We start from the raw sequence: 13,107 nt of genomic DNA, 5'->3' as shown, positions 1-13,107 counted from the left end.
TGTTTCTCTGGAAAGAGGGAGGAGACTAGGATTGGGGTTGTGGTCCGATTTTACCTTATATATAAATATTTGGTAAAGGGGGATATAGTCATTGCTGTTTGTGGAATTCAGAGTTAATTAAAAGAGGTAGGAGGCAATGACCAGAGGAGTATGGTTTGAAGCGGGGTCAGTCTGTGAGGCCTGGAGATCTACCTACTATGCAGCCCTAGGGAGGCAGTTCTGAGCCCTAGGACTCTAAAGAACAAAGTCGGAAAACTGGGAATCCAGTCCAACTCTAAGTTCTTAGCAAGACATTCCTGAACATTAATAACTTTGAGCTACAATGTGACAAACTAAAAGTTAGAATATGAATCAAGGACCTCTAAAATAATGTAATAAATTAATACTAAAACTAGTAATGCTCTCTTCATTAAAATTTCTAAGATTTCATAATCTTGAAGTATATACAGTCGAATTTGGGTCAGTATTGTCAGTTGAATGTGTCATAATAGAATACCTATAACATGATATTTGCCTGTATGAAGAATATCCCAAACATTGTGGTTTTAACTTATAAGTGTTGACACCAAAAGATGTATGTAGTGGCTGAAGAATTTTATTCATTTTCATGTTTATTTACATGGTCTTCTAAAATTTAAGCTTAGCATATAGTATATAAAATTTATAAGAAATTGCATATGTGTTTTAGTGTTTCTTAAGAGGGTTTTCAAGTTTTAAGAACTTTTTTTTAATTATTATTCTTAAATATTTTTAAGTAGTCTCTACACCCAACATGGGACTCGAACCCACAACCCCAAGATCAAGAGTCACATGCTCCACTGACTGAGCCAGCCAGGTGCTTCCCCACCCCCATCTTTTTTTTTTTTTTTTTACAGATTTTATTTTTTATGTAATCTCTATGCCCAATGTGGGAAAAGTTTAAGAACTTTTAAATGGCTGACCTGAGTATGAAAACACTTGAAAGAGTTGAAGAAATTGTAATGAAAGATTAGAAGAACCAGATACAAATGAGGCCCTTTCTATTTAGTTAATGCTTACAGAACTCTGAAGTGCCTGATACTGCCCCAAACACTTTATACGTTTTTAACTCATTTAATACTATGCTGAAAAAGATAGACTACACTGGTTAAAAAGGATCAAGAATGAGAAGAACTAAAACAGTCTAACAGAAGTTCTGAATAATGTGAAAAGAACATAACATAGGAAATGCATGTTAGAGTGTGAGCATTGGTGTTAACTGGATACTTTGTCATCACATGTATACCTCTTATTTCATTTTATTCAAATATGTTTTTTTCAAATATGTTTATTCAAAGATGACTATTAAGTTTTCCCTTTTCAGTGACATGCAACAAATTAGAGATAGAGACTTTCAGCCAAATCTTATTTTCTAAAACTTATGTTTAGTAATCAGTTTTTAAGAGGTGTACAGTTGGCCCTGTTAAATGTTGTATCTGAGAAAAATGATGTTACTAATGTTATGAACTGTGTAATAAATGATGAAATGTGTGAATAAATGTGTTAATATTGCTATTCAAAGCCACTGAAATTAGCTAGAATGGCTTGGTTGTGCTCTTTTGATGACTGGTTCCACTGATGACAACACTCAGTGGTTCTGGGAACAGTCACTATTCTATAATGCTGTACTGGACTTGAAATGAGAGGGAATGGGGGAAGAGGACATTAAGCATAACACAAAATACTGATTGAAAACATCTTAGCTAAAACAAATCTATTCCAGATACCAGGGATATGCATATATTTTTTGTCCAGTACTCCTGAAATTATGTGTTTTAGGGTTTTTCTCCAGTGTGTCTCCTAAAAGAAATTCTTGTAGAATATAAAGATAACTTACTTGGTTTAAAATGTTTGTGTGTGTATGAGTTTGCTTATATTTTTTTTACAGTATTTTTAAACAACTTTTTGCCTTATTTTCCTAGGGAGTTGGTCTCTCAGTTCATGGGCAATTCCGAGTGGCTACTGAAAAGTCTCTCTTTGCGATGCCAGAAACAGCAATAGGTAAAAACCCTCAATTTTTCATAATCACATCTAGAATTATCTTTGGATGCATTTCAGATTACACTGTTGTTAAAGAAATTGATGGAATCTTGCTGAGATACAGCAATGAAAGAATTCTTAAAAAGAAATTAGGAAGATACCTGAAAGTTATATTAGCTCAGTAATTGTATCTGAAAACACAAAAGAATATTTAACTGGCAACACTAACACACTGGTCATTAATTTTAGATAAAATATTATTAGGAGAAAATAGTCTTGTTTCGGGCACCTGGGTGGCTCAGTCGTTAAGCGTCTGCCTTCGGCTCAGGTCATGATCCCGGGGTCCTGGGATTGAGCCCCACATCGGGCTCCCTGCTCCGTGGGAAGCCTGCTTCTCCCTCTCCCACTCCCCCTGCTTGTGTTCCTGCTCTCGCTATGTCTCTCTCTGTCAAATAAATAAATAAAATCTTTAAAAAAAAAAAAAAGAAAATAGTCTTGTTTTCAGATCTATGATCCATTTTGATTTTTTTTTTTTTTTTTATTTGAGAGAGAAAGTTTGCCTGAGTTGGGTGGGGAGGTGCAGAGGGAGAGAAAATCCCAAGCAGGCTCCCTGCTCAGCTTGATCTCACGACCGTGAGATCATGACCTGAGCCGAAATCAATAGTTGGCCACTTAACCAACTGAGCCACCCAGGTGTCCCCATTTTGAAATTTTTGTACATGGTGTGAAATATGGATCAAAGGTATAGATCAGATTTTATTATTTTTCACATGGAGATATAGTCATTCACACACTACATTTTGAAAAAGCTGTTGTTTCTCCACTGATGGCTTTTGTACCTTTATATGTGTTATATTGGTGCCAGCACTACAGTCTTGATTATTGTTGCTTTATTGTAGAAATCAGGTAGCAATAATCCTCTCATTTTGTTGTTTTCCCTAACTTGTTTTGGCTATAAAGATCCTTTGTATTTCTATATGAATTTTAGAGTCAGTTTGTCAATTTGAACTAAAAAATCTGCTAGGATTTTGATTAGGATTGTCTAAAATTTAAGGAGAATTGACAACAATGTAGAATCTTCAGACCTGAGAGCAAGGTATATCTCTCCATTTATTTAGGTCATCTTTAGTTTCTCTAAGCCAAGTTATGTAGTTTTCAGTTTATAGGTCTTACATATCCTTTGTTAGATTTTTCCTTAACTGTTTCATATTGTTTGTTACTATTTTAAAAATAAAGTTCTGACTTTTAGTTACCAGTATATAGAAATACCTTTGATTCTTATTTTTTTAATGAAGCATAATTGACATACAGTTTTTAGTTTCAGGTGTACATCATAGTGATTTGATATTTTTATACATCACAAAATGATTCCCACGAGAATCTAGTAGCCATCTGTCACCATACAAAGTTATTATATTGACTATATTTCCTACACTGTAGATTTTATCTCCGTGACTTACTTATTTTATAAGCGGAAGTTTGTACTCTTAATCCCCTTCATCTATTTTGCTTGCCCCCAACCACTCCAAAAGTTTGTTTCCTATATGTATGAGTCTGTTTCTGTTTTGTTTTCTTTTTTAGATTCCACACATAAGTAAAATCATATTGTATTTGTCCTCTGATTTATTTCACTTAGCATAATACCCCTAGGTCTATCCATACTGTTACAAATGGCAAGATTTTATTCCTTTTTTGTCGCAAAGTAATATTCCATTGTATATGTAGGTATACCACATCTTTTTTATCCATTCCTCTATTGATGGACACTTCAGTTGCTTCTGTATCTTGGCTATTGTAAATAATGCTGCAGTGAACATAGGGGTGCATATATCCCCTTGAATTGGTATTTTTATATTTTCTCAGATATATACCCAGAAGTGGAATAGCTGGATTATGTGGTAGTTCTATTTTGAATTTTTTGAAGAACCCCCATACTTTCCACAGTGACTGCACCAATTTATATTCCCACCAGCAGTACATGAGGGTTCCCTTTTGTCCACATCCTTACCAACACTAGTTTTTGGCTTTTTGATGATAGCCAATCTGACAGGTGTGAGGTAATATCTCATTGTGGTTTTCTTTTAAAATTTTATTTTTTAAATTAAGTTTTTTATTTTAATTCCAGTATAGTTAACATACAATGTTATATTAATTTCAGGTGTACAATATATTGATTTAACACTTCCATACATCACCCAGTACTTCAGTACTTAGCACAAATATCCTCCTTAATCCCCATCAGTTATTTCACCCATCCCCCCATCCACCTCCTCTCTGGTAACCACCAGTTTGTTCTCGGTAGTTAAGAGTCTGTTTCTTGGTTTTGTTTCTCTCTCTCTCTTTTTTCCTTTGCCGATTTGTTTCTTAAATTCCACATATGAGAGAAATCATATAGTATTTGTCTTTCTGTGACTGACTTGTTGCGCTTAGCATTATACTCTCTAGCTCCATCCATGTCATTGCAAATGGCAAGATTTCATTCTTTTTTATGGCTGAATAATATTTCTGTGTGTGCATGCACGCACACGTGTGTGTGTATGCTTCTACAATTTGGCTATTGTAAATAACACTGCTATAAACATAGGGGTGCATATATCCCATCAAATTAGTGTTTTTGTATTTTGGAGGGTAAATACCCAGTAGTTCAAATACTGGATTGTAGGATAATTCTATTTTTAACTTTTTGAGGAACCTCCATACTGTTTTCCACAGTGGCTGTACCAGTTTGCATTCCCACCAACAGTGAAAGAGGGTTCTTTTTTCTCCACATCCTTGCTAGCACTTGTTTCTTTTATTTTTGATTTTAGCCATTCTGATAGGTGTGAGGTGATATCTCATTGTAGTTTTGATTTGTTTCCCTGATGATGAGTAATGTCAAGTATCTTTAATGTGTTTGTTGGCCATCTCGATGTCTTCTTTGGAGAAATGTCTGTTCATGTCTTCCCATTTTTAATTGGATTATTTGTTTTTTTGGGGTGTTGAGTTGTATGAGTTCTTCATATATTTTGGATACTCATCCCTTATCAGATATGTCATTTGCAAATATCCTCTCTCATTCAGTAGGTTGCCTATTAGTTTTGTTGGTTATTTAAATATCTTCTCCCATTCTGTAGTTCTCTTTTAGTTTTGTTGATTGTTTCCTTCACTGTGCAGAAACTTTTTATTTTGATGTAGTCCCAATAGTTTATTTTTGCTTTTATTTCCCCTGCCTCAGGAGACATATCTAGAACAATGTTGTTATGGCTGATGTCAGAGAATTACTGCCTGTGCTCTCCTAGGATTTTTATGGTTTCAGGTCTCACGTTTAGGTCCTTAATCCATTTTGAATTTACTTTTGTGTGTGGCGTAAGAAAGTGGCCCTGTTTCATTCTTTTGTGTGTTGCTGTCCAGTTTTCCTAATACCACTTATTGAAGAGACTACATTTTCCCCACTGTGTTTTTTCCTCCATTGTCGTAAATTGACCATGTATGTGTGGTTTTATTTCTGAGCTCTCTGTTCCATTGATCTATGTGTCTGTTGCTGTGTCAGTACCGTACTGTTTTAATTTGTATAGTTTCATAGTACAATTTGAAATCAAGGAGCATGATACCTCTAGCTTTGTTCTTTATCAAGACTATGCTGGCTATTTATCGGGGTCTCTTGTGGTTCCACTGATATTTTAGGATTATTTGTTCTAATTCTGTGAAAATATATTGAAATTTTGATAAGGATCACATTGGATCTGTAGATTGCTTTTGGTAGTATGGACATTTTAACAATATTAATTCTTCCAGTCCATGAGCATGGAATGTTTTTCTATTTATTTGAGTTGTCTTCAGTTTTTCTCATCAATGTTGTGCAGTTTTCAGTCTTTTACCTCCTTGGTTAAATTTATTCCTAGGTATTTTATTTATTTTTTTATGCAGTTATAAATGGAGTTTTTTTATTGATTTCTTAATTTCTCTTTCTGATAGCTCATTTAATAGGGTATAGAAACACAACTGATTTCTGTATATTAATTTTGCATCCTGGGACTTTACTGAATTCACTTATTCTAACAGTTTTTGGTGGACTCTTCGTGGTTTTCTCTATAGTATGTTATCTGCAAATGGTGACAGTTTTATTTCTTCCCTTCCAATTTGAATGCCTTTTATTTCATTTTCTTACTGATTGCCATGGATAGGAGTTCCAGTACAATGTTGAATAAAAGCATCAAGAGTGGACATCCTTGTCTTGTTCCTGATTTTAGAGGAAACGCTTTCAGCTTTTCACCATTGAATATGATGTTAGCTGTGGATTTGTAATACATGGCCTTTATGACTTTGGTGCCATACATTGTATATTCCTTCTATACCCACTTTGTTGAGAGTTTTTATCATAAACGGATGTTGAATTTTGTCAAATGATTTTTCTGCATCTTTTGGATCAATCATATGATTTTATCCTTGTGTATTGACTGATATGTGGATTTTTTAAAAGATTTTTTTATTTATTAGAACGGGTGCAGAGGAGAGGGAGAAGCAGGCTCCCCACAATCAGGAAACCTGACATGGGCTCAATCCCAGGACCCCGGGATCATGACCCAAGCTGAAGGCAGATGCTTAACTGACTGAGTCATGCAGGCTCCCCTGATATGTGCATGTTAAATAGTCCTTGCATTTCAAGAATAAATCCCACTTGGTTGTGGTGTATGATTCTTTTACCGTATTGTTGAGTTTGGTTTGCTAATACTTTGTTAAGGATTTTTGCATCTATATTCATCAGGGATATTGGTATGTAATTTTTGTTTGTTTTAGTGGTGTCTTTGGTTTCAATATCAAGGTAATGCTAACCTCATTAAATGAGTTTGGAAGCATTTCTTCCTCTTCTATTTTTTTGGAATAATTTGAGAAGGATAGGTATTAACTTTTCTTTAAATATATGGTAGAATTCACCTGTGAGGCCTTCTGGTTCTGGACTCTTGTTTTGGGGGAGTGTTTAAATGCTGAATCAGTTTCATTTCTTGTAATTGGTCTGTTTAGATTTTCTTTGAGATTAATCTTGGAGGGTTGTGTGTTTCTAGGAATTTATTTCTTCTAGGTTTTCCAATTTGTTGGCATATGATAATTGTTCATGGTAATCTGTTATGTATACACAGTAATCTTTATTTCTGTGGTGTCAGTTGTAAACTTCTTTCGTTTCTGATTTTATTTATTTGGGCCCTCTTTCTTTCTTTATGGGTGTGGCCATGGGTTTATCGATTTTATTTGTTCAAGGAACCAGATTCTAGTCTCCCTGAGCTCCCCGAGCAGGGAGCCCAATGCGGGGCTCGATCCCAGGACCCTGGGAGCATGACCCGAGCTGAAGGCAGTCGTTTAACCTACTGAGCCACCCAGGCGCCCCATAGCCTTTATTTTATTTTTTTTTTTTTTTCCAATCTAGTTCCTTTAGATATAAAGTTAGACTATTTGCGGATTTTTTTCTTGTTTTTTTTTGAGGTAGGCCTATTTCCCTATGAACATCCCTCTTAGTATTCCTTTTGCTGCATCCCATAGATTTTGTAAAGTTGAATTTCCTTTTTATTTGTCTCAAAGAATTTTTTAAAATTTCCTTTCTGATTTCTTCATTGTCCCATTGGTTATTTAGTACCATGTTACTTAGTCTTCATGTGTCTGTGTTTTGTTTTCTTTTTCCAGTTTTCTTCTTGTAATTGATTTCTAGTTTCATACAGTTAAGGCTTGATATGACTGTAATTGCCTTGAATTTATTGAGACTTGTTTTGTGGCCTAACTTGTGATCTATCATGAAAAATATTCCATGTGCATTTTTAAAGAAATGTTCTATTTATATCTACTAAGTCCATGTGGTCTAATATGTTGATTTTCGGTGTGGATGATCTACTCATTGATGCAAGTGGGGTATTAATGTCCTGTATTATTATTGTATTACTCCATTTAGGTCTGTTAATATTTACTTTATATATTTAGGGGATTCTGTGTTAGGTGCATAAATATTTATAAATGTTATATCCTCTTTTTGGATTGACCTCTTCATCGTCATGTAATGTTTTTCTTTGTCTTTTGTTAAAGTCTTCGTTTTAAAGTCTGTTTTGTCTTACATGAGTATTACTACACCAGCCTTTTCTTTTCCATTTGCATGGAATATCATTTTCAGTCCGTGTGTGCCTTTAGATCTGAAGTGAGTCTTTTCTAGGCAGCATATAGATTGATCTTTTTTTTTTTAATCCCTTCAGCCACCTCTGTCTTGATTGTAGCATTTAATACATTTACATTAAAAGTAGTTATTAATAGGTATGTATTTATTGTCATTTTGTTAATTGTTTTCTGGTTGTTTTTGTAATTCTTCTTTGTTCCTTTCTTATTGGTGTATTCCCTTGTGGTTTGATGGTTTTCTTTAGTGTTATGTTTGGGTTTCTTTCTCTTCATTTTTTGTATTTTGGTTTGACGTTACCATGAGGTTCACATATATCAACCTGTATATGTGTGTGTGTGTGTGTGTGTATATATATATATATATATATATATATATAGCAGTCTTTGTCTTTTATGTATATATATAAAATATATATATGATATGATATATATATATCAATCTATTTTAAGTTGATAGTCACTTAAGTTCAAACACATTCTAAAAGCCCTACATTTTTACTCCTCCCCCTCCTTTTGATGTCCTATTTTACATCTTTTTATTTTGTGTATCCTTTTTTTTTTTTAAAGATTTTATTTATTTGACAGAGAGAGACACAGCGAGAGAGGGAACACAAGCAGGGGGAGTGGGAGAGGGAGAAGCAGGCTTCCCGCTGAGCAGCGAGCCCGATGCGGGGCTCGATCCCAGGACTCTGGGATCACAACCTGAGCTGAAGGCAGACGCTTAACGACTGAGCCACCCAGACGCCCCTTGTGTATCCCTTGACTACTTATTGTAGTTACAGTTGATTTACTATTTTTTTCTTTTAATCTTCATATTAGCTTTTTAAATGGCTGATCCCCCTGCCTTACTATATATTTGCCTTTACCAATGAGATTTTTTTCTTTCATATGTTTTCTTATTTGTAGTTATGGCCTTTTTTTTTTTTTTCCTGCTAAAGAAGACCCTTGAGGCGCCTGGGTAGCTCAGTCAGTTAAGCATCTGCCTTCGCCTCAGGTCATGATCTCAGGGTCCTGGGATCAAGCCCCGCATCGGGCTCTCCACTCAGCGGCAAATCTGCTTCTCCCTCTCCCTCTATGATATCTCTTGCTTTTGCTGTCCCTCAAATAAATAAATCTTAAAAAAAAAAAAAAAAAAGAAGACCACCCTTTAACATTTCTTGTAAAGCCAGTTTAGTGGTGGTGAACTCCTTTAATTTGTGTGGGAAACTCTTATCTCCTCTTCAATTCTGAATGATAGCCTTGCTGGGTAGAGTATTCTTAGTTGTAAGTTTTTTCCTTTCAACACTTTAAATATATCCTGCCACTCTCTTTTGGCCTGTAAAATTTCTGGGGAAAAATCAGCTGATTGTCTTATGGAGTTTCCCTCTTATGTGACTATTTGTCTTTCTCTTGCTGCCTTTAAGATTCTTTATTTTTAAGTTTTGCTACTTTTAATTATTATGTCTTGGTGTGGGTCTCTTTGGGTTCATCTTGTTTGGGACTTTCTTGGATTCTTGGACCTGGATGTCTGTTTCCTTCCATGGGTTCGGGAAGTTTTCAGCCATTATTTCCTCAAATAAGTTTTCTGCCCCTTTCTTCTCCTAGGGCCCCTATAACATGAAATATGTACACTTGATGTTGTCCTAGAGATCTCTAAAGCTACCCTCATTTTTTAAAATTCTTTTTTCTTTCTGCTGTTCTGATTAGGTAATTTCTACTATTCTGTCTGCTAAATGCTGATTTGTCCTTCTGTATCATTTCAGTGATTCTTCAGCTCTGGTTCTTATATTTTCTAACTCTTTGTTGAAGTTCCTTCATTCTTAAGTGCAGTGAGCATCTTTATGACTCTTACTCTGAACTCTTTATCAGGTGGTTTACCTGATAAATTACTTATCTCTGTTTCATTAAGGTTTTTTTTTTCCCTCCCTAGGGTTTTATCTTCTTTTGTTTGGAACATATTCCTCTGTCTCCTCATTTTGTTTGACTTTCTGTGTTTGTTTCTGTGAATTAGAATAGCTATCTACCTCTCTTAGTCTTGAAGGAGTGGCCTTGAGCAGGAGCATCCTCTGTATAGACTCGTATGCCTGGCAGCTTTGGTTGGTTGAGCTGGAGCAGAGATGGGCCACGAGTATGCTGCTCTGGGGTTACCTTGACAGGACAGGTGGGGGGATGGGGTGGGCACCTTCAGCAGATAGCTAGAATTCATGTGGGCTAGGGATCTGGGACTTGCTAGGGCAGCCCTATAGATTGACTAGAGTGCCTGGACCCTGCTCCTGTCTGCACTGTGAAGGTGGATTGGGTTGGGGGGAGGGGAGGTGCAATGTAAAATGTGATGCTTGTTGGCACCTCTGACCCTAGAGAGTTCCAGCAGTCCCTTGCCCATTTGGTGGATGCTGCAGGGTTAGTAAGTGGATTTTCCTCACATTCTAATTGCTCTTTAAACAGCTGTGTTTGTTCTGTTTTTTTCCGCTGTGCCCAGAGTCGGTGAGTCTGTGCAGGGGCCCCTCAGTGATATCCCTCCTTACTGTAAGGCATCACATTGGGAGTGGTGTTTCCGTGGTTACTGCCTGTATCTCTGTCTCTCCTGCTGTTGTGTATGTGGTTCCCCCCATCACTTTATGTGCAGAAGCTGTTCAATTGGTTCTCAGTTCTTTTTCAGCAGGAATTGCTCTATATGTAGATGTAGATGTGGTGTATCTGTGGAAGAAGGTGAATTCAGGGTCTTCCTAAGCCACCATCGTGGACTGCCACCTGAAGTACAATTGATTCTGTATTGACTTTGTGTCCTGCAAACTTCCTAAACTCATTTATTAGTTCTAGTGGATTTTTTTTTTTTTTTTTTTTTTTTGTAGATTGTACTAGGGTTTTTTTGGTATAAATAATTACATTATTTACAGATAAAGTCACTTTTACATTTTCCTTTCCAATCTGGATACTCTCTATTTTTCTTGCCTTATTCCACTGGGTTAGAACCCCCAATACAATGTTGAATAGAAGTATTGAGAGTGGGCATTCTTGCCTTGTTCTTGATCTGAGGGAAAACATTCAGTCCTTCAATTAAGTGGGAGGCTGGGTGTAAGTTTTTCATAGGTGCCCTTTATCAGGGTGAAGATGTTTTCCTCTATTTCTAAATTGCTGAGGGTTTTTATTAGGAATGAATTTTGAATCTAAAAAGCCAAAACCTTTTCTGCATCAGTTGAGGTGATTATTGGTTTTTCTTTTTTAGTTTGTTAACATGGTAAATTGCTTTGCTTGATTTTTTTAACATTAAACTAGCCTTGCATTACTAGGATAAATCTCACTCTGGCATGAGGTGTTATACTTTTTATATGTTGTTAGGTTTGATATACTAAAATTTTATTTGGAATTTTTGCATCTGTGTGTTCATGAAAGACATTGGTCTGTGGTTTTCTTGTAATGTCCTTGCTTCCTTCTGGTATGGGGGTAATGCTGGCCTCATTTTCTGGAGGAGTTTCTGTAGAATTGGTATAATTTTTTTCTGTGTTTGGTAGAATTCATCAATGAAGCCATCTAGACCTGAAGTTTTCTTTGGGGGAAGGTTTTCAACTACAAATTCAAAGTCTTTAATATATGTAGGGCTATTCAAATTATCTCTTTCTTGCACAAACTTTGGTAGGGTGGATCTTTTAAGAAATTTGTCCAATTTATTAGCATCAAGTTTTTCATAAAGTGAAAACTTTTGTGGGGGACACAATTCAGTCCATAACAGGGACTTATCAGCATATAGATGTTATCTAGAGCCATAAGTGCTAAGGAAATGTGTGTGTAGGGATAGCCTAAGATCAAGCCTAGGCACAGCAGCATGTAGAGGTCAGGCGAAGGAAGCAGACCCAGCAAGGGGGAATGGAAAGAAGCAGCCATTGAGACAGGGGCAAAAAAAAGAGAATGTAGTACCCTGGAACAGAGGAACATATTTCAGGACAGACTGCGTTTTGACTTGGGCAGAGTGCTGCTGAGGCTGTGGGGCAGGTAGTATATAGCGTAGAATGCATGTAGAGTGTAGAATGTTGGGGAACTGAAAGAAGAACAGAGGGGCTGGAATGTAGTAAATGAGTAGTAAGAGATGTACTTGAAAAAGTGATTGGGGGCCTTGAAGACTTTGATAAAATGTTGGTTTTAATCTAATAGAAATAGTTATGGCATAGTTTGAAGCAGTAGAAGGCAACACTCTTATCAAGATTTGTGTTATTAAAAAGATCACTCTGGCTATTGTATGGAGAACTTTCAGGAAAAAGAATCAATAGGTCATAGTCACTGGTGGGTGTTAAAAGGGTGGTATGAGAAGAGGATGTTAAGACTGGATGATTGTGCACTTTTTGAGGTAAGTGATACTAGAAGACAGACGATAGGAGTCGGGGGAAGTCATTAGTTCAATTTTAGACCTATCTTGTTTGAGGTGCTTAGAAATATTTACAGTAGAATGCTGCTAATTCTTTCAAGTCTAGGAACTTTTTGTCAAGTAGAACTGGAAAGAATTTGAACGCTTGTGTTTTTATCTCAATTTCATTAAATGAAGCAATCTTAGAATAGATATCTGGATTATAAAACTAGAGGGTCACAATTGTTTAAGGAGCTCTTAAACACCAAAAAGTAATGTACTGGCAAGTGTTTGCATATATGCTATTTTCAGTTGTTACCACTAGAGAGAATAAGGGAATTTTTTTAAAAAAAAAAAGATGGCTAAGAAAAGAGTAAATGCAAGTGATTTTATTAGGTATAAACATTCTTGGTGTAAGGTTATTGCATCACTTTAAATATCTTGAATATTAGATAATTGATTAACAGAATAGACTATGATTTGAATGGTAATAATGAATTTTCACATAATACAGCTTTAGATTATGCATATGCTTATCATTTGAAAGAAAACATTTTTTTTTTGTTTTGTTTTGTTTTTAAAGATTTTATTTATTTATTTGACAGAGACAGACACAGTGAGTGAGGGAACACAAGCAGTGGGAGTGAGAGAGGGAGAAG

The 13,107-nt window shown here is 35.8% G+C and overlaps 1 protein-coding gene across 20 annotated transcripts in view; it reads left to right on the top strand.

Annotated features, from left to right (window-relative positions):
* Positions 1–13,107, top strand: part of HIBCH (3-hydroxyisobutyryl-CoA hydrolase) — a 256,064-nt gene that overhangs the window by 91,329 nt on the left and 151,628 nt on the right. For all 20 annotated transcript variants that reach the window (XR_013447267.1, XR_013447266.1, XR_013447264.1 and 17 more), the window contains one exon: positions 1,941–2,019. Coding sequence is in view for 1 of the 20 variants with exons in the window: in XM_078071110.1 (XP_077927236.1) it covers positions 1,941–2,019 (79 nt within the window). In the remaining 19 variants the exon portion in view is untranslated. The remainder of the gene's footprint in view (positions 1–1,940; positions 2,020–13,107) is intronic.

This window comes from Halichoerus grypus, chromosome 4, assembly GCF_964656455.1.
Source record: "Halichoerus grypus chromosome 4, mHalGry1.hap1.1, whole genome shotgun sequence".
Classification (NCBI taxonomy): Eukaryota; Metazoa; Chordata; class Mammalia; order Carnivora; family Phocidae; genus Halichoerus; species Halichoerus grypus.
Note: the sequence above shows the minus strand (reverse complement) of the source record. Positions and strands in the feature narration are given on the sequence as shown.